Source organism: Triticum urartu, chromosome 7A, assembly GCF_056163025.1.
Source record: "Triticum urartu cultivar PI428250 chromosome 7A, HENAU_Tu73, whole genome shotgun sequence".
Lineage (NCBI taxonomy): Eukaryota > Viridiplantae > Streptophyta > Magnoliopsida > Poales > Poaceae > Triticum > Triticum urartu.
In genome coordinates this window covers 18,538,115-18,558,858 of record NC_141879.1, presented here as the reverse complement: position 1 = coordinate 18,558,858, position 20,744 = coordinate 18,538,115, and the positions used below count along the sequence as shown (strand labels likewise).

The 20,744-nt window shown below is 45.5% G+C and overlaps 4 protein-coding genes across 5 annotated transcripts; 3 read left to right on the top strand and 1 right to left on the bottom strand.

The window, feature by feature from the left end:
- The first annotated feature begins 1,765 nt into the window (after positions 1-1,765).
- On the top strand, positions 1,766-7,025 carry LOC125522581 (uncharacterized). The gene is made up of 8 exons (XM_048687631.2): positions 1,766-2,286; positions 3,645-3,889; positions 3,982-4,066; positions 4,488-4,844; positions 4,923-5,123; positions 5,864-6,035; positions 6,120-6,291; positions 6,381-7,025. Exons 1-8 carry the CDS (start codon positions 1,945-1,947, stop codon positions 6,472-6,474), a joined length of 1,668 nt encoding a protein of 555 aa, XP_048543588.2. The 5' UTR covers positions 1,766-1,944; the 3' UTR covers positions 6,475-7,025.
- A 682-nt stretch (positions 7,026-7,707) lies between these two features.
- Positions 7,708-10,134, top strand: LOC125522579 (uncharacterized). Its single transcript, XM_048687630.2, has one exon. It carries the CDS (start codon positions 7,728-7,730, stop codon positions 9,543-9,545), a length of 1,818 nt encoding a protein of 605 aa, XP_048543587.1. The 5' UTR covers positions 7,708-7,727; the 3' UTR covers positions 9,546-10,134.
- Positions 10,135-10,403: 269 nt separating this feature from the next.
- Positions 10,404-13,035, top strand: LOC125518063 (haloacid dehalogenase-like hydrolase domain-containing protein Sgpp). Of its 2 annotated transcripts, XM_087535038.1 has the most exons (6): positions 10,404-10,503; positions 10,554-10,586; positions 11,655-11,790; positions 11,863-12,017; positions 12,228-12,489; positions 12,585-13,035. In XM_087535038.1, exons 2-6 carry the CDS (start codon positions 10,558-10,560, stop codon positions 12,777-12,779), a joined length of 777 nt encoding a protein of 258 aa, XP_087391164.1. In that variant the 5' UTR covers positions 10,404-10,503; positions 10,554-10,557; the 3' UTR covers positions 12,780-13,035. The 2 variants fall into 2 exon arrangements, with proteins under 2 accessions (XP_087391164.1, XP_048538976.2); XM_048683019.2 differs by having other exon boundaries at positions 10,454-10,586; positions 11,655-11,763.
- A 5,191-nt stretch (positions 13,036-18,226) lies between these two features.
- Positions 18,227-19,470, bottom strand: LOC125523552 (haloacid dehalogenase-like hydrolase domain-containing protein Sgpp). Its single transcript, XM_048688579.1, has 2 exons — positions 19,297-19,470; positions 18,227-19,111 (listed from the first exon to the last, which is right to left on the bottom strand). Exons 1-2 carry the CDS (start codon positions 19,302-19,304, stop codon positions 18,334-18,336), a joined length of 786 nt encoding a protein of 261 aa, XP_048544536.1. The 5' UTR covers positions 19,305-19,470; the 3' UTR covers positions 18,227-18,333.
- Between the last annotated feature and the right edge of the window lie 1,274 nt (positions 19,471-20,744).

Below are 20,744 nucleotides of genomic sequence, written 5' to 3'. Positions count from 1 at the left end.
CAATACATAGAAGGCCTGATGATAGCACCTGAACGAATTAAATATTGACTACTTCCTCCGTTCCTAAATATAAGTCTTTTTAGAGATTCCACTACAAACTACTACGGATGTATATAGACATACTTTAGAGTGTAGATTCACTCATTTTGCTCTGTATGTAGTTCATAATGGTGTCTCTAAAAAGACTTATATTTAAAAACATAGGAAGTAGAATGATCAACTAAAAAGTAAAGACGCTGCTGCTTCTGCATTTTCTGCACCGGGAGTCTTTTTTTTTCACGAATACGCAAAACTCGCGTATCATTCCATCATTGATAGAAGCAAACGGACAAACATCCATTTTTCGTCCGCTTTTGATCCATTCCCGACCCAACTTTGGACCACCTTTGCGTCCAAACGGACACACGCGGAGGAGCTTTTTGCCGACGTTCATGGTTCTTTATTGCCGGTGGGAAAGAAGCTACGGCCGCCGGCGCCGCCCATCGACCCCAACAACTTCCGGCAGGCGCTGCATTGCCGCAGGGCGCACCCGCCAGCACCAACATAACGTGCTCTTTCCGGCTACGTCTTCACCACGACCGCATGATGTTCGACGCTTTTCTCACAAGGTACCATGGATAGCGGGGACTGCTTTTGTGATTATGCAGAACATAATCGTGGAGGATGAGCATGGTGATAGCATCTATGACCAAAGGTTTGACTTTAAGAGTGAAAATGTTGAGTCTGAGCGCCCACCTCTTGCAACCTTTGAATAATCTGTCCAATTTCATCATGAATTGCGTGATTGGCATACTCATATGTAGCTTCTGGATGACTTGGTTGAGCACATGTGGACTCACATTGGCAACCGGTTGATCTATCGATTCATTTTCTTTTCATGCAAAACAATTTCGATTGGGTTATAAGACTATTTGATATTGTTTTTATTTCAATTGGTTTGTAAGACTATTTCGAGTGTGAAACTATTTGATTATGAACTATTTGCTATGTTCGCTTTTAGTTCAAAGAATGCATATAGGGCCTCCACCGGACAAGATGCGTCCGCGTGTTGGGCGCACGGCTGGCGCATCCAGAAAAATAGGCGGACACCGCCCCATTGCCATCCCCAAACGAATGAAATCCGGAGAAAACAGACGTCCGTTTGAGGTCATGCGTTGGAGTTGCCCTGAGAGGCCGTGTCCGCTCTGGGCCGGCTTCAATGTGGAGCGGCCGCTCTACAACGGCGTGAATGCGGGCAGCTGGCACCAGGGGAACGCGCATGGGCGAGGGAAGAGGTTTTGGGTGGGCCAGGGTGGTCTAAAGCGGGCGTGACTGCTGTCTGGACGCTAGTAAAACACTCCTAGTTTGTCTCCGGTTTGTGGAAGAAAGTGTGTCCGGACCAATGAGTGAAGCGATACAGGTCCGCCTTGGATGTCACAACACCTCCGGGTCGCGCGGTCCGAACGCTTGCGAGCGGTTTGAGGGTCGGCATTGGAGATTCCTCAACCGACTAGAAAATGTTAACCACTTGCATCCAATTCAGATATACGATGCTATTTGTATAACGCAAACAGGCTGAACAATGTTCTTTTTTTATTAAACAGTTAAACTGACTGTTCGTACAACTGCCGAACAAAAATGCCAATATTTGTACGTATATTTCCTAATGATTGAAAACGAGCTGAAAAAATGTTTGTCTTGGCTTCTGCTTTGGATGGCTGCTGTCCGTTGGATGGCGTTTGAGTGGCTGATGCATAGCCTCAAGGTGTCACCTGATCTCTGTCCCCCTTCCCCTGCCCTAGCTGCCAACCTCTCTCTCGATCTCTCGAGTCGCGACCTCTCTGCCGCCGCTCGCTGCCCCCGCCGCCGCCAGAGGTAGCTCCCCCACCGTCCTCCCTCCCTTCCTCCTCCTCCGCCCGCCCTTCTCTCCCCTCCCTGCCTTCTCCTTCCTCCCGGCGGCCGGGGATGGGCGCGGACGAGGAGGGGCAGCCCCCGGCGCGGAAGCGCGAGCGCGAGGAGGAGCCCGCGGCCGCCGACGAGGGGGGCGCCGCCGCCGCCGCCGAGAAGCGCCCGCGCGCGGCGGACGAGTCGGAGGGCGCCTCGCTGCTGGGGCTCGCCAACTACACGGACGAGGAGGAGGAGGAGCGCGGGGCCCCGAGGGGGCACGCCAACGGCCGGCCCCACGAGGAGGAGGAGGAGGAGGAGGAAGACGAGGACGAGGAGGACGAGAGGAGGGCTCCGGAGAGGCGGCCCAGGCAGGTGGAGCTGCGCCGGGACTGCCCGTACCTCGACACCGTCAACCGACAGGTATGAAATTCTCTGGCAGTGGCATTTTTACATGTTGATTCGGTTGCAGTTGCCCACGGTTTGATTGTGATAAGGTTGGTCTGAGCCTGCTGGTTCTGTGCACAGCTCTAGAATCACCTGAGATCTGTCAAACGTGCTCATGGTAGTTTAAGTATTAGTGAAACTGGGCATATTGGTTGGTAAATATAGAACATGTAGAGAACTAGAGATGTAAAACTGGAGCTTGGTACTTAGGCATTTAATTTGGTGGTGCTTGGTAGTACCTACACGGTGAAGTCTAGTTGATTTTTCCTGTGGTATAGCTTGTTAGCAGCTGATCCTCTTCATTTCAAGCAGTAATGCAGTAGCCTACTTTGTACATTGATGACAGAAAACCTCTGAAAGCCTCTTATGTACAGCAAACCTCCTTTGTTTTTCCGGAAAATAAGTGTGAAACATTGTAGTCTAGTGCTGACACCACAAGTACCTAGCATTTCTAAATGTGTCTATTTCCTTTGATCCCCTAGGTTGAATCTGTAGGCTACAAAAACTTTGTATCGGTCTGTGGGAAACTGGGCATGGTAGGTTGGTAAATATAGAACATGTAGAGATGTAGAACTGGAGCATGGCACTTAGGCATTTAATTTTTTGGTGCTTGGTAGTACCTACACAGTGAAGTCTACTTGATTTTTCATATGGTATAGCTTGTTAGCAGCTGATGCTCTTCATTTCAAGCAGTAATGCAGTAGCCTACTTTGTACACTGATGATTTGTATGTGTTAAAAGTTTTCAACCCCTGCAACCCCACTATGGTCACTTGCTTCCTAATCCAGCACATCAAACCTCTGAAAGGCTCTTATGTTTTCTTCATTACAAAATATTGCAGGGCTGACTTCACAAATACCCCGTTTTACTAAAATTGGTTGTTCTCTTTTATTCTATAAGAGTTTTGGTTTAACCTGTGAGCTAAAAAAACTGTGAACAGCAGGGCTTACTTCACAAGTACTTTTATTTGTGTGTAAATTTCGTTATCTCCTTTGATTCCCTAGGAGGCTAGGTTTAAACTTGTAACTACAAAAACTGTGAGTAATTGTGTGGCACACCCTTTTGGTGAATATTGCTACACATCCTACAAACTCCTGACAGATTGCTAACCCTGTCCTACACGAATTCTTTTTTATAACGAATCCCCAGCATTAGATGATGCTTTGTGCAGATTTAATTATATTAAAGCACGCCATGCTCTAGTGCTCTATTCTCTGTTCATATATGCTATATACTCTTTTTGGGAGGTGGAGGGGGCAAATTTTATGGTTAACCAAGCCATACTGCACTCTCATGTTTATCGATGCCTGATTGTACTTTGTCCTGCTTCGTAGGTCCTTGATTTTGACTTTGAGAAGTTCTGCTCAATCTCCTTATCGAATTTGAATGTGTATGCGTGCCTAGTTTGTGGAAAGTATTACCAAGGAAGAGGCTTGAAATCGCATGCGTATACCCACAGTCTTGAGGCAGGCCACCATGTCTTCATTAACCTTCAGACCGAGAAAGTTTACTGTCTTCCTGATGGATATGAGATAAATGATCCATCACTAGAAGATATTCGACATGTTCTCAATCCAAGGTGATCATTCGTTGTTTCTGACGTTATCTATTGTCGCCTTTGTTGACTCCAGTAATCAGTTCCGCGTTTTATTGATTGGTATGGTTTGGCAGGTTTGCAAGAGAGCAGGTTAAAATTCTTGACAAGAACAAGCAATGGTCAAGAGCTCTGGATGGCTCCAATTATTTACCTGGAATGGTATGTATCTATGAAACTCTCTAAATGCTTGTTTTCTGTCATTGTGCTGTGTTGTGCTGTGGAATCCTTCCAGTTAAGGGAATATTTACCCATTCTAGCAAACTGTTTTTTAGTATTTTTTGGATAGCAAATAAAAGTACTTGTTTGAAGAAGCCATAGCAATGCTAATGAAACCCAGAGATATACTGTGGACTTGAATGGTTTGGTCTCGAGCTCTCCATTTTTACTATCTGATTCTACATCACTTTACCTCACAGTCGTCCTATATGAATGCCACCGTGTGACTTAAGGAATGGTTTAGATTGTCTTTATTCACTTGATTGTGGATGGAAACCTGCAATCATTTAGGCTCTTGTGATTTGAGAGCTAAATATTCATGCCTTTTATCATATGTTAATCACTCTTCTGATTAAATCTGCAGGTTGGTCTTAACAACATTAAGGAGACTGACTTTGTGAATGTCACAATACAATCACTGATGAGGATTACTCCTTTGAGAAATTTCTTTCTCATACCTGAAAATTATCAGCATAGCAAATCCCCACTGGTTCATCGGTTTGGAGAACTAACTCGCAAGATCTGGCATGCTAGGAACTTCAAGGGCCAAGTTAGTCCACATGAGTTCCTTCAAGCAGTTATGAAGGCTAGTGAGAAGAAGTTTCAAATTGGTGTACAATCTGATCCAGTGGAATTTATGTCATGGCTCTTGAACACGCTGCATGCGAAACTAAGAAGTTCAAAGAAGAAAAATAGAAGCATCATATATGATTGCTTTCAGGTTAGTTTTAGTATCAACTGTGTAATTGTTAGAACTTGCGGTAGCTTACCTGTTACATTTGAATCTTGTTCTTGGCAGGGAGAACTTGAAGTTGTCAAGGAAATTCACAGGAAGCATTTACTGGACGATGAGCAGAATGGCGAGGCAGGTTCACAGGTTGAAACAACAAGTGACGGTATGGTCACTCAAACGTCTCGGGTCCCATTCTTGATGCTCGGTCTTGACTTGCCACCACCACCTCTTTTCAAAGATGCCATGGAGAAAAATATTATTCCACAGGTTTGTTCACCCAAGCATCTCTGCTTTTTGCTGGAATTGCAGGACACGTGTCAATTTTTTACATGTAAGGGGTGCTAGACTGGTATTTATATGATGGAAACTTCCCTGGTTGTGATGCAAGAACCAACGGACTCTGACTAATTCAGTTAGCTAGAGCATCGGTACATGAGAGACTTAATTCCCTATGGTCCAGCCTAGACCTGAGGTCTTGTTTCCCAAGTTTATGATCACTTAACTTATATGTAATACTAGTTTTCTTTTGTTCAGGTCTTGCTGTTTAGAGCATCAAACTTGAACTGGCTGTGGGCCTATTTTCTACTTGTCATTTTAAGTACGTGTGTCCATAGACCCATGAAAATGACAAGATGGAAAGAAATCGATAAAATTGCGGGACTATTCTGTATTAATCTCGCTGCAAGTGTAACCAATATCCTAGTCTTTCTTGGAGTCTCTTTTTCATGTACATATATGTTAAGGGGTCTCTGACCAAATTTTCTTGATGGGTAAAGTAAACAAGTGAGCCAACTTCGCCCATTATCATCCACATGATTGTTTGCCTAAACTAGTGTGAATCTAGGTCCACATTTGCTGCAGGAATAGTGCGCACTCACTGAAGGGATATGATTTTATACACAACAACGAAATCTTGGCATTGATTTTTACATGGAAGTTTTATGTTTTAGTTCTCTGCATCCTGGTATTTGGCAATACTCTAATTCAGAAGCTTGCACGGTGTTCAGGTACCACTGTTCAATATACTGAAGAAGTTCGATGGTGAGACAGTTACAGAGGTGGTACGGCCATCTATTGCCCGGATGAGGTACCGAGTCATCAGACTTCCAAAGTATATGATCCTTCACATGCGACGGTTCACCAAAAACAACTTCTTTGTGGAGAAAAACCCCACTCTAGGTAACTCTCATGTTAGCTTGATGGCGAATATGACTATTCAGAGCCCGCACCTATGCTAAGAGGTTTCCATGTTCTGTGTGACAGTGAACTTTCCCGTGAAGAACTTGGAACTGAAGGACTACATCCCATTGCCCAAGCCAAAAGAGAGTGAGAAGCTGCGCTCAAAGTACGATCTCATAGCCAACATCGTCCACGACGGCAAACCGGGCGAAGGATGCTACAGAGTGTTTGTACAGCGGAAATCAGAAGAGGCGTGGTACGTGTTCTTTGTCTCATTCCTTGCGTGTATATCCCTGAGTGTCAGGCTGTGGCCTGGTAAATCATTTAACAACCCTATACCTGCAGGTACGAGATGCAGGATCTCCATGTCACCGAGACCCTTCCGCAGATGGTCGCTCTCTCTGAAGCCTACATGCAGATATACGAGCAGCATGAGTGAGCGATGGGGATCATCGTGTAGCCTTCAGTGCCCCTGTTTTTTTGGCGCTTGACACAGATGATGGTTTTTTACAAGCTAATTTATGTCTGAAGCAAATTTTTGAGGGCTCGAGTGTTGTATGTCCGAATTTAATTCCTTGAGAAGTAGAAGAATCTGAGGAACTCCGCTTCACTGTTAGTTTCTTGACGCCGCCATGGAGAGATTCCAGGAGCCAGCAGCTGTAAGATGTAAAAAACGTACCCGCACTTTTCGAGAGCTCGTTGAATCTGTTATGAATCTGTATGTTGCTACCAAGCAGGAGTGATCGTGGACGTGTTCCCAAGGGTTTAAGATGCATTTGCATACATCTGGTGTATGCGCTGGATGGTTGCTACTCACCATCAGTTTCAGCTGCACAGACAGCAAGTTCTTGTCAAGTTACTAACTTGCTATTTGCAATACATCTTGCTTGGAAACCTCCATATTTTCCATGAATGGACGTGACTGTTAAGGGCTCTTTTGGTTGGAATGATAAGTGGAGGGAAAACATTGAATATGAAACTTTCCTATAATGATATGTACTATTCATGCCTTTGGTTCAGACGAATGGGGCAAAAGAAAAATGAGGAGTTTTCGCCTCCGGTTCGAAGGAATGGCAACGGAAAAGTGAAGCAGTTTTCATTTGATCCAATTTTTAAAGGAAGAGAATTCTAACATCCACTTGGACGTTTTTTTCTCTTTCAAATCAAATTTCTATGCATGATGAACAAGACTAATATCCTTAACAGCATACAATAACATTCTAATTATAATTTTTATGTGTTTTAACTTTGATTTGATCATGTTTATTAGGATTCATGTTCTTTTCCAATTACCGTGGACCAAAGCATCCAAATTGACAGAATTTCTATATTTACTATGTTTTGTACATACATTCATTTATTATTTCTGCATTTTTAGAATCCTGCAAACTGAAGGAGCCCTAAAATTCCTACATGAGTTCGATGATCTTTGTTTTTTTGCTTGAATTCAGCATGAGGCTGTTCAAATTCTGACATGAATTCGTTGAAAATATCGCATTGCGACGTGGCCGGCCTTCTCATGTATTCCTCGAATTATACGTTTAGTCCGCTATGTTTACGTATTTTTCTCAGTACCAAAACCCGCCTTCGCCTACCGTTCCCGTAAGAGAGAAGAATACGCCTCTCGGTGTCAACTGCCCGCCAAAGGTAACGAGACGGGCGGAGCGCCATTTGCGCCACCGCCCGTGTCCAATGTCATCCTCACCCGGGCCCCGCCGCCGCCCGCCGCCGGCGGTGCCAATCAGCGCCGGCCTGCTCCGGCAGCTCCGGATCGCGGCCGGCCAGGCCTCCCCGCGCCGCCTCCTCCTCCAATCCCTGGCGCTCGTCCTCACCTCCAACCTCTCCTCCACCCACGCCGCCGTCTCCTCCCGCCTCCTCAACTCGCTCCTCCCGCACCTCCCCGCCGGCCGCCTCCACCTCCTCCGCCTCCTCCCCTTCGACCACCTCACGCTCCTCCTCCTCTCCTCCTCCTCCGGCATCTCCTCCCTCCCCGCCGCCTCCACCCTCCACGCGCTCGCCGTCCGCTCGGGCCACCTGCCGGCCGACCTCCGGCTCGCCAACTCGCTCCTCGCGCGCTACCTCGCGCGCGGCTCCCACGCCTCCGCGCGCCGCCTCTTCGCCGACATCCCGCGGCCCAACGCCGTCACCTGGAACACGCTCCTCCGCGCCTGCCTCCGCTCCGGCCTCCTCCCCTCCGCCCGCCAGCTGTTCGACCAAATGCCCGAGCGCGACCTCGTCTCCTACAACTCCATGCTGTCCGGCCACGCCGCGGCCGGGGACATGGCCGGGGCCAGGCAGCTTTTTGATCAAATGCCCGAGAGGGACGTGGTCAGCTGGAACTCGATGCTGGCCGGGTATACACGGCATGGAGACATGGAGGAAGCCAAGAGAATGTTTGATGCGATGCCAGAGAGGGACGTCGTGTCGTGGAACTCGATGCTGGACGGGTACGCGCAGGCCGGGCACGTCAAGATGGCGAGGGCCGTGTTCGATGGCATGCCGAGGAGGAGCGCCGTGTCCTGGAATGTTGTCCTGGCGCTGTACGCACGGGTGAAGGACTGGCGGGAGTGCCTGAAGCTATTTGACGCGATGATGGCGGTGGGGGCCGCCGTGCCGAACGAGAAGACCTTCGTGAGCGTTCTTACAGCTTGCGGCAGCCTGGGCGACCTCGAGAGGGGGAAGTGGGTGCACGGCCTGGTCAGACAGAGGTGGGAGAGGCTTGTGCCGGACTTCCTCCTGCTCACGGCGCTGCTGACAATGTACGCCAAGTGCGGCGTGATGGAGACCGCGAGGGAGATCTTCGACTCGATGCGCGAGAGGAGTGTCCCGTCATGGAACTCGATGATCATCGGCTACGGGCTGCACGGGCAGAGCGAGAAGGCGCTCGGGCTGTTCCTGGAGATGGAGAGGAGCGGGCCTAGGCCGAACGAGACGACATTTGTATGTGTCCTGAGCTCCTGCGCCCACGGCGGCCTGGTGCTCGAGGGCTGGTGGTGCTTCGACAGGATGGTCAGGCTCTACGGCTTCGAGCCCAAGGCAGAGCATTTCGGCTGCATGATGGACCTCCTTGGCCGTGCCGGGCTGCTCACAGGCTCGGAGAACCTCGTCCAGAACCTGCAAGAGAAAGCGTCCCTGGCGTTGTGGGGCGCCATGGTCTCGGCCTCTCGGGCGCAGAACGGCTCCAAGCTCGGGGAGTTTGTGGGGAAGAAGCTGATCGAGATGAAGCCGGCAGAGGTCGGCCCGTACGTGCTGCTCTCCAACATCTACGCCGCGGAAGGGAGGTGGGACGACGTCGAGAAAGTGAGGGAGATGATGAAGGAGAATGGTGCTGAGAAGGATGTTGGTTTGAGCCTTGTGGGATCCAGCGAACCAGAGATCCGTCTTGGTGCAGAGGACGGCGTCTCAGTTGGAAGACGGGATGATGGCGTGGTGCTGTCGATGCTGGGCGAGATGGGCGCGCACCTGAAGCTGCCGTTTGAGGAGCCCGAGCGCAGGGAAGTTAGGGCATGACATGAGGATCTACGTGCGTGTTCCTCTGTCGTGATGCCATGCCAGGGCCAGCATTGCAGCAGCAGCAGCAAAGAGAGCCGAGGGTGACTAACTAACTGCTGGCTGATGAGCAATCGATGGAATAAGCCAGAAAACACGTTGGGAGGTGGATCAGTGGCAGTGGTCTGAGGTTCTTGCAATCCAGCCATTGCCAATGGATGGACGATGGAGAAGGTGCCCGGCTGGCTGCTCTGCTCAACTGAAACTGATCTGGCCGGTGATTTGACGTGACAAGTGAGGACGGTGATGAGGATTGCGTCAGTGAGCTGACCGTGGTGTCGGCAAGGCAGGGAGAGGCGAGAGCGACGGGCGTCTGCTGCAAGGCGCAAGAGGTATTTGTTCCCTGGGACGTGGACGGGTGGTGGTGTTTACTTTGATTTGCTTGTGTGGGGAGCGAGCGGGCAGGGAATTGTCTGGCATTCGGATCTGTGGAACGCCAGAGGGGAAAAGGAACATGACAAGTGCTAGGAGCATATTCGACCTCCTTACTGTCAAACCATATGCGTCCAGCTTTTTCACGATCAACTGAAATCTCTTCTAGCAAGAAAAATCGTTTTCATGGCTAACATAACATTTGTTGCAGCCACATTATTTTCTGCCTTGTCTTTTGCCGTTATATGTAATCACCATCATATCATTATGTTTATGTGGGCCCCACCTGTCAGTGAGACGCCGCCTCGCCTTGGCCCCACCATGCAGGTTGCAAAGAAGACAAAGAGAGGAGGAGGAGAAGAAGAAAGAGGAGCCGCAGAAGACGAGGACAGCAGCCCAATAAGTCAGGGATCGATCGGATCCAACTCTGTCCGTCCGTCCGTGCTATAAGACGAGCCACCGCCCCTCGCCCAGATTCCCAAATTCCTCCATCGACCTGCCTTCCGCGAGAGTCCTCCACTCCGCAACAACCATCGAGAACAAGCGCACGCACGGAGGCGGCCGCGATCTCTCGCCCACCCACCCACCCACCAGCCGCGCCATGGCTTCCACCAATGGCGGCTTTGCCAGGTACGTACTGCTTCCACCACCACCCCGACCCGATCTCCTTTTCCTGCTTGGTCCTAATTCTCTTCCGACGATCCGTCGGGCCGGCCGGCCGAGGGAGGCGATCGCTCCTCGGTGTTCGCGCGCGCGCACCAGATTAGAAAAAGAGCCCGCCCGCCCGCCGCAGCAGACCATCAATCAATCCCGGCCAGCGCGCAGCTGATTGTCCCAAATCATGCCAGCTGACGGCTCGGATTCCGGCCATGATTCCGGCCATGCCAACTCTGTCTGTCTCTGCTCCCTCGTGATGCCACCCGTGCCCGAGCGGCCGGCCTGGCTGATGCGCGCCCACGTGTCTGACTGTACCACCGTTTTTTTTTCTTTCCCTTCTGAAAGTTCTTCGGGGACTCCCGTATTATTCAGAAAACTTCCTTCATGGTCTATAGTTGTATAGTTTATTTATTCATAACGACCTTGCGCTGCTCATACATGTCAAGGTAGGTAGCTAGGCTGATACTTTTGGGAGGCATAGCTAGAATTGTTAAGCAACCAAATGCCTCTCAGCCATATCCACACGAAACTGAAGAGCAGTCGAATGGTAAAATCCTCAAGTCTCCGAACAAGAAAGGAGTGCAATAGATTGAAGTTCTCTGTCCTGTTTGTTTCCGCGGAACAATACTGCTATTTGATTAGTGACCTGCTCTTGATGAATGTCTTCCTCTGCATCAGTGTTGTCGTTAGATCTCCGCGCCCGTGATAAATGCCTGTCTGCTGCATGAGTGTACTTTTCAATTCTCCATGCGCAGCTACTTTGAAATATCTGCGGTTTCTAATACCTTGGGTATCGGCGCTTGCCAGTCAACATGGTTCAGATACTTGGCCCCGTCCAATTTTTCCTGCAGGCAGACATAGACATCCATGGCTCCGATGTATGTGTGAAAGCAGAGAAAAAAGACCCTGTTCGCCTGTATGTTCTGGATTTTCAGTGTTGGGTTGCTTGAATACCATTGAAGTCGATCATTTGCATTTCATACACCGTCAGCAGCTATGAAGATTGACTGCTGAACTCTAACTGTTTTCCATACTTTGTAGTCCTCTTGCAGCGACCGTTCCAGTTGAGGCGGTTCTATTTGACATCGATGGTACCTTGTGTGACTCGGATCCTCTTCATCACATCGCTTTCCAAGAATTGCTTCTTGCGGTAACAAGCTTTACGATGCGTGATCAGGCCTGTGCGTGATATTTATTATTCCTTATCAAGTATCGCGAACAAGCTGACTGGGCAAATGGTTGTAAACAGATTGGGTACAACAATGGTGTGCCGATTGATGACGAGTTCTTCATAAACAACATTGCTGGAAGGAGCGATGCTGAAGCTGCCCAGAATTTGTTCCCAGACTGGCCCCTCGAAAAGGGGCTGAAATTCCTAGAGGACAAAGACGTCAAATACAGAAGGTACACCAATTGCGAACTACTTCTTGGTTATCTGATTATTTTTAATGAGCAATTGGTTTTATGTAAGGTTGTCGATGGTTCTGTTATTTCTTAATGGGCTTTTCTCACTATTAATGTTTTTCTCTTATTTTTAAAAATTCTGTTGAGAACCACTAGTTGGCTAGTATGACTTGGTGAGGATAAATATTTATAGTCCCTTGTTTGTTACAGTTTGGCGATGGAGCGCCTAGAGCCTGTAAAGGGCCTCCACAAGGTGGTTCAGTGGGTGAAAGATCACGGCTACAAGCGTGCCGCCGTAACCAATGCCCCAAGGATCAATGCAGAGCTCATGATCAAACTTCTTGGTCTATCAGACTTCTTCCAGGCTGTGATTGTTGGAGGCGAATGCGAGCAGCCAAAACCCGCCCCCTTTCCATACCTGAAGGCCCTCAAGGAGCTCGAAGTGTCCGCAGCACACACCTTCATCTTCGAGGTACGCATACCCTTGCATATGTATCCATTGAACTCGCCGTCTGAAATATGATTGGGTTTACAGATACATCATACCAGTATATGCTTTGAATGCAGGATTCCGCTTCAGGGACACGCGCAGGCGTTGCCGCGGGAATGCCCGTCGTCGCCGTCTCGACGAGGAACCCAGAGAAGTCCCTACAGGAAGCTGGGGCCGCATTGATCATCAGTGACTATGAAGACCAGAAACTGTGGAACGCGCTTGAGGAGATTGATAGTCAGGAAGCGAAGCTAAAGACTGGTGGAGCCTGAAAAAGATGATTGTGATGAACAGTTGATTAGACCACTGCAAATTTACCCATTCTTATTATTTATAAGGGAATCTACGCCCTGAAGTTATTATGGTAGGACAGAGCTCATCTAGGTATTTTGAGCTATTAGTTTGATATATGTTTCTTTTGGTCTCTAGTAGAGAATCAAATAAAAAACTTTAGTGCCCAACACATGAGTTTTGTTCGATTGATGGGACCTATTAAAATGGCATATCTGTCAGGCTCATTACCTACCAGCTCTGAATTTTGACTGTTGACCACTCTGTTTGAATGAGCTTTTCTTTATATTAATCTGAAAACAATATGGTAATGATGGACATCGCAATGGGGATTGCTCCTTTAGACAGAAGTTATGGTAACACAGAGCCTCTCTTTATGATTCAAGGGATTCTACATCCTGAAGTTATGGTTTCACGGAGCTCATCCAAGCATTTCGAGCTTTTAGTTTGGTATACGTGTTTCTTAAAAACAAATAAAATATCTTTAGAACCAATGACATGAGATTGCTGTGTTGATGGAACATATGAAAATTGCAAATCTGTTAACACCTGAATTCTGACTTGTTAATCTTCAGATCATTATGTTTGATTGAACTTCTCTTTGTTAATCTAAAAACACTTATGGCGATGATGAACATCGCAATCGGAACCGCTTCTTTCAGAAAGCAAGTGACAAAAGGTAGAACCGGTCAGATGATGTATGACATGACATTACCCAAAACCTCACCAATTAACCAAGCCTCACCGAGCAACTTCTCCTTACCAATTTGAACATCCCATGGCACATCATCAGGGCCAACATGGATGTGGATCCCACCTATGAGGCAGCTCGCCGCTGGAAAAAGATCTCGAAGCTACAAAGACCGGTGTCTGCCTCGCCGTACTTGGCAGGGCTACCTGAGCTACAACGACTAGAAAACGCTGACAAACCACCTGTGGACACCCTTGTATATTCGATATTTTTCTACTTATTAGGATTTTAAGATGATATTTTTCTATCAATCAAGAGAAAGCAACATTATTATATTCCATGGAACTTTATTAGAATATTTTATAGACATGTGTATTATAGAAGCCTCGACCAAGATACTTGAATATATTAAATAGGAACAACAACGTATAAAGACACTAGAATATAGTTAAGAAGCACAAATTATTCTATGGATGGAAATGATTTTTGTGATATTTTATGCTTTGTTTAGGTTTAAAAGGAATTTGATTTAACAAATGTCCAAACTAAAAATAGATGAACAAACAATACATTTTTACACAACAAATTATAGTTTCAATATATCATTTTTGTGTTTATGATTATACATGTTTGAGTTGTAAATGATAAAATTTGATATTATTAGTACCAATGCAATTGTGTATTCCGTATTACTAGACAAAATAATAAAACATATACTGAACCTTATATATTAATTAACAACAATTGAAAAATATCGTGATAGTGAAATGTAAAGAATTAAAAATATTTAGTATAAATGAATGAAAGTTGATAACCCAATAAAATATAAATATCACGAGGGACAACACTTGTAAATTTGTCTTCAGTGGCAAGATTTAGTTATTAGAAATAATAAGGATTGGCCACACTCATAGTTGCCCTATGTTGCATCTCTATATTGAACCTAGTTAAGATTAACATGTTTACAATAAAGAAAAACTCAATTTCTCTTTAAGGAGACTTATCACCTAGATGTTGTGATTTTAATTTTCAGTTTTATGTCATTTTCCTATCCACCAGACATTATACATTTTCTTTGAGCTATAGTTATGATCTTGAAATATCCTACATTTTTTACTTTATGTGTAAAATAATCCATGACATGTTATACATTATAGTGATGTTGACATATTCTTTGGATAAGTGCTTTGCATAGTACGGTTTGATTTAATTTACGATCATCACGATGTTCTCCTTAACTGAAAGTATTTAGTACATGATGAAATTAGTTTGGTTTCTCGATGATGTTCTTCTGATAAGGAAGACCTAATTTTTAAATAATTATGTAAATCACAATATTGTTACTGATTAATTATATTACCCTATATTATGCAATTAATAATAACATTTTTCCAATGTTTCATTACATATCTGCTTCTTTAACTTTTATTTGACACACCAATTCTTCCATATTGTGCGCGTACTCTCAATTTATTAGACCCAAAATCATACCCCCTCCATCCCAAAATAAGTGTCTTAACTTTGCTAAAGTTCAGACACTTATTTTGAGACGGAGGGAGTAACAAGCAACGACAACTATTCATTGATTCTTGTGGTTTTGTCCTTATATTTTTTGCAACTCAAGGAATTGCACTTATGTGTCCCAAAAGCCAATATAGTACAGTAAGCATTTGTTAAACAAAGGTTCCCCTTTTCAAGTCATGCCATAACAGAGCTTAGTTTGGTCAATCAGTTATGCTACATTATGTTAAATTACCACCAAGTAAATTGAATCCCAATATAATTATCAAGTTGATGCCGCTGAATAGAAGTATTGTTGAAATAAAATGTTAGAACTAAATTGTATGTCTATATGAGTTATCATGTGTTATTTGATGGGAACATACACTTTTGGGCACATGCACATCATTGTTTTTGAGCAGGTTATTCTCACATTATGCACCGATTATTTCTCCTCTTCCTTATGAATTGTTCCATGTATTTGTTGCAATTTGTTTTTCCCTTCTATGTCCGTGTATAACAAAGAAACTTTATGCTAGAGCTTATTATACTCTCAGAAACCAAAGAATATGCAAAAATGCTCTTTAGAGCTCGGGCTCCATGGAGCCCGAGTTTGACTTGATCAAAATTCAAATTTTCATGTTTCAAAATTTTTTGAAAAAAAATACACACATACTTAGAGACATAAAGCATATGTGTGTAAATTTTCAGGACAAACACTTTAAAATGAGTGCTACACAAAAAGAACAAATCTGAGGCTTTTTAGTAGATGCACTATTCATCCTAAAAGTCCATGAATTTGTCTTTTTTGCACAGCTCGCATTTTAGGGTATTTCATCCTCAAATTTTACATACATACACATAACATCCTTGTTTACTTGTATGATTTTTTTCAGATTTTTTTGAAACTGAAAAGTGTGAATTTTGAATTTTTCAAAAAATCCGGCCTCCATGGAGGCCGAGCTCCAAAACGCCCTACTCAAGAATTTGCAACTATATTTATTACTATTGGTTATCAAGACTGCAAAAAGTACTGCCTTTTACCCAGTATTGGTTAACTTCATTGCCCGTGATTGCACTTTGCCAAAAAAAGGTGACACGAGCGAAGATGCAATAAATGTTGAGAGTGCTTGATAATGAATGTTGTTCAGTGCCTTTAGGAATCAGCGGTGCACATTTTCTTACTTTATGTTGTGATGCATCCATGATTACCTTTGAATGAAATGAGAAGTTATGTATTTCAACATTACAATAAGCTAGGCGTGTTTCAAGGCGTGTTGCCCATTCATCAGGAGTGATCGCTTTATGTTCTGTTTGAGTTTTTGAGTTTTTGTTTTTTCTACCTTGGTTTTCCACCAGAATTTCTATGCCTAGCCACATATGTAACATGTTCTTCCACTGAAATGAATTGGCGGTATCACATACCTGAAAGAAGCCTAAGTATTTTGTCGCACATCTAAAAAATAGGAGAATATAACTTGCGACAATAGGGCATGTTTGATTCTTCGTTGCTCATTACGGGCGCAGCAAAGCACGCCTACCCTTCTAGTACCTATCAATCTTGAAAGCATACATAGCTACTTAATTATACAACAAAGAAACTTCAAAATATTCAATATAATTCAATAAACAATGTGATCATAAAGTGACAATTCATCCTACCCCAACAAACACACCACTGGTTAGATCATATTGATCCCAATCATGTGGGGCAGCTCATTGGAACTTTGTATTGAATCATAATAAAGATAACATGCCATCTAGTCACTACCATGGACCGTAAGGTCCTAATAAAACTACTCACACATGGTCATGGAGGCAACAACGTTGATGAAGAAGCCTTCGATGATGGATTCTCCCTCCAACAGTGTGCCATAAGTGGCCTCTAGATTGGATCTCCTTGGAACATGAACTTGCAACGACAAAAAAAATATAAAAAAATGGTACAAAAGGTGTCACAAAATATAGGATTTATAGACAAAAGAATGAACGTAAGGCGGTGCCCAGGGAGCCCATGCGGCATAGCCAGACGGGTGCCTCCAGGCCGTGTCGAGCCCCTGCCTAGCCCCCTGGCAGGTCTCGACACTTACTGGACTCCTTGTGTCTTGGAAAAAAAAAACTTATTAAATCCTCAAGATTTTTGACCTCCATAAATATTGATTTTCTGAAAAGTCAAAATCATGCATACAACATCAATTGGCTGAATTAATGGGTTGGTCTAGAAAAATAATATATAATAAGTATGCAAAAGTGATAATATAATAACATTAAACAATAAAAATATATAGATACGTTTGAAATGTATCATTCTCCGCCATGACAACCTCGTAGTGCTTCTACGCCTGTGCCATAATAAAAGCCGACAACCAGCATGGGCGCTAGTGTGGGCTCGGGTTCGTCATGGGGCGCATCCTCCATAGCCCGGTCACCATCCCCTTGCTTACCTCTGGTTAGCTCGTCGGTAGTCCGGCCTCTATCTGTCATGCATGACAGGCCTGCAAGCCGCCTGCAAGACGAGTCATCTCGAGATTTTGCTCTGTCGACAAGCCCTCCCGCAACGAGCTAGAGCTCGCTGTCATTGCGTCAGAGGTGCACGAAGGAGGAAGGAAGCGGAGGTGCACGGATCGTGCCATGCGCGACCATGTTTTAATAGCGTGCGCCGACCAAGCCAAGCGGCAGTCTGTTTAAATGCAGGCGTCGGAGTTGATTTCTCAGCTGTTGCGCCTGTTTAATGCTAACAAACAGATGAACGAGCAGTCGGGTTCAATGTGGTAGAAAGCCATCTCATCGCCCTGTCTGATCACATTGCTTCGACATTCAACATGCACGGAGACCGAGCGGATTCGGCGTGGGCGGGGAGATTTGATGTGAAAATTTGTTATAATGGCAGCATGCCTCTTATTTACGATGATTATATTGATAAAAGTGGATTTGGAGAGGTCATTACTTTATTTAGTGATAAATCCACTACTTTAAAGGATGTTTCAATTGACTATGATAACAAAGTTGCTATCTATGATGATTATGGTAATGACATGTATGCTATATTGAATAATGATAACCATGAACTTGTCATCATGATTTTAATTTTCCATCTCATGACAGTTATTTTGTTGAGTTTGCTCCCACCACTACAAGGCCTGATACATACGGTTAGTGTATATGAGATGTATGAAACCACCAAGGATTGGTTGAATGAAAATTGTAAGAAATGCTTGATTTGGTTGTACGAAAATCTCAATTTGAACCACGGTTTACTTTCATTTGTTTCTCTGGTTCTGAACAGAATTTGGAATCTGGATTCTGCACTTCTATGGCAGGGAAAGAGGAAATGGAATTCTAGCTCAACAATTCTCCACGGGAACGGAAACAGGAGGCTCCACCGCGCTCAGGCTCAGCTCTGAATCTATCTTGGGAGCTCCGGCGGCGGCGTCCAACGCGGCCCAGAGCTTGGCGTCGCGGTAGTCCCTGACGACCATGGACGCGCCGGCGGCGACGACCTTGGCCTCCCGGCTCTCGCTCGCGATAGCCACGACCGGCATCCCCGCGGCCACGCCGGCCTGCACGCCGACGACGGAGTCCTCGAACACCAGAGACCGCTCCGCCGACGCGCCGAGCAGGGCGAGCGCGCGGAGGTATGGGTCGGGGCAGGGCTTGGAGCGTCCCTCGCCACAGTCCTCGCCGGCGACGACGAGCTGGAAGAAGTCGGCCAGGCCGAGGATCCCGATCATGAGCTCGGCGTTGGCGCGCGGCGCGTTGGTGACTGCCGCCCGCTTCAGCCCGCGCTCCCGCGCCCACCGGCACAGCTCCGCCAGCCCAGGCACCTCCCGGAGCCCCTCGCCGGCGTACCGCGCGAAGAGGGCCTCCTTCTCGGCGAAGAAGGCGTCGAGGCGGGGCTGCGGCCAGTCCGGGAACAGGAAGCGGCCGATCTGCTCGTTGCTGCGGCCGGCCATGTGCGCCATGCCGAACTCTGGCGTGATGGGCGCCCCGCCGTTGTAGCCCAGGTTCTGGAGGAGCTCCGAGAAGGCGCGGTGGTGGAACGGGTCGGACACGCACATGGTGCCGTCGATGTCGAACAGCAGCGCCTCCAGCGGCGGCGCCCGGCAGATCTCATTCCCACCGCTGCAGATTGCAGAACGCACACATGATTCAGATTTCAGAGAGAAAAACAGAGGAAGAACTCAGAGATTACTGAGAACAAGAAAAGAAAGAAAAACAGAGGAAGAACTGAGAGATTACTGAGAACCAGAAAAGAAAGAAAGATCACATCTTTGGACCTGCTTACTAGAGAAGAACTCAGAGATTACCTTTCCATGGGGGACGTTGTGTTCTTGAGGATGCTCTGCAGATAGGGTGGATACTTTTGATGGCTATATGTTTTTATTGGCAATGAGAAGCTGGTTGGTGAGAGTCTGAGCTGACCTGCCTCTGCTCGTGAGGTTGGTTTGTGAGTGCGGTTGGTGGCAATCCATCATCATCATCTCACCAGTCCCAGCATTTGACCTTTCAGAAAAGGATCAGTTCACATTGCAACTAACTGTATACATCATTGTAGTATGTTTTTTCAGATTAAGAAAGATGAGTTTCATCCAACTTCAGGCCGAGATCTCTCAGCTCTCAAGGTTAAGAGGGTCGTGGTCGGTAATAAGCCCAACAATTTTGGGATTTTCTTTGGTCCCATCAACAACACAACAATCTTGGGTCACCGAGACGGGAGTTATTTATTTGCTTTTTAACAACAATCTTCTCTAGTAGAAATCAAGAAAGAAAGAAGAAACAAAAGTGTATCACACTAAAAGCTCAGAGTATACAATTGTGCTTCGTACTAGCATAACATTGTGCTACACAATCTCTTTGGTCATTAAAAAGGGTAACTTTAAGCAATGGATCTAATTAGTTGTTTAGTGTCAGATACGACACTTTAGGATTGCCATAATATGATCATTAACCTAGCACTAGACCACCTAAACATGCTTAACATAGAGGATTTGAGATTCTTATTGGCAATCAGAGCAGACACACCAAAACACCACACTGCAAACATCTCTGCCACTGAAAGAAGAGAGAAACCAAACCCACTATGAGGAGGAGCGGGATTGGGCTGCCCCGACTTTGGTAGCGACACCTTTGGACCCCTCACATTTTCCTTTAGGATCATTCCCTCTCATGATTTACTCAATCACTTTTCGGTTAAGTGTTATTTAGTTGTGCGTTAGGTGTCAGGGTAATAAAATTTACAGTAAGATTATATGCATTCCTGAAATTGCTAAAAAAACATAATTGTGAATATAATTTTTACAATTGATGTAGTTGGTCATGTGTCGCACAAACAAATTAGAGATTAATTCGGTATTTATTTCATATAAACTCCCAACCGCATTATCTCAATTATTTGTCTACTTTACGTTTGTATATTGTCTATTGTTTTAAACACATTTTTTGACGATTTTGTATAAATAGTTCAACTCGGGAAGAGAAAACTTTTTATGTGCATATTTTCAATCTGGCGGATAATTAATCCAAATTGTACGATGCTAAAGTAATTATTTTTAAAAAAAATACTCATACTGATATTTTATTTTTTGAACAAAAAACAAAAAGGCAGCAAAATAAGGCACAACAATACTGAGTTCACACAAAGCAGGTTTGACATTTGATTTGAAACAAAAAAGTTGTCTTTTGTAAAAAATAGAATGATTAAACAGATAACATTGCACATTTATTCTAAGTAGTGCCTACAACACTGGCTAGAACG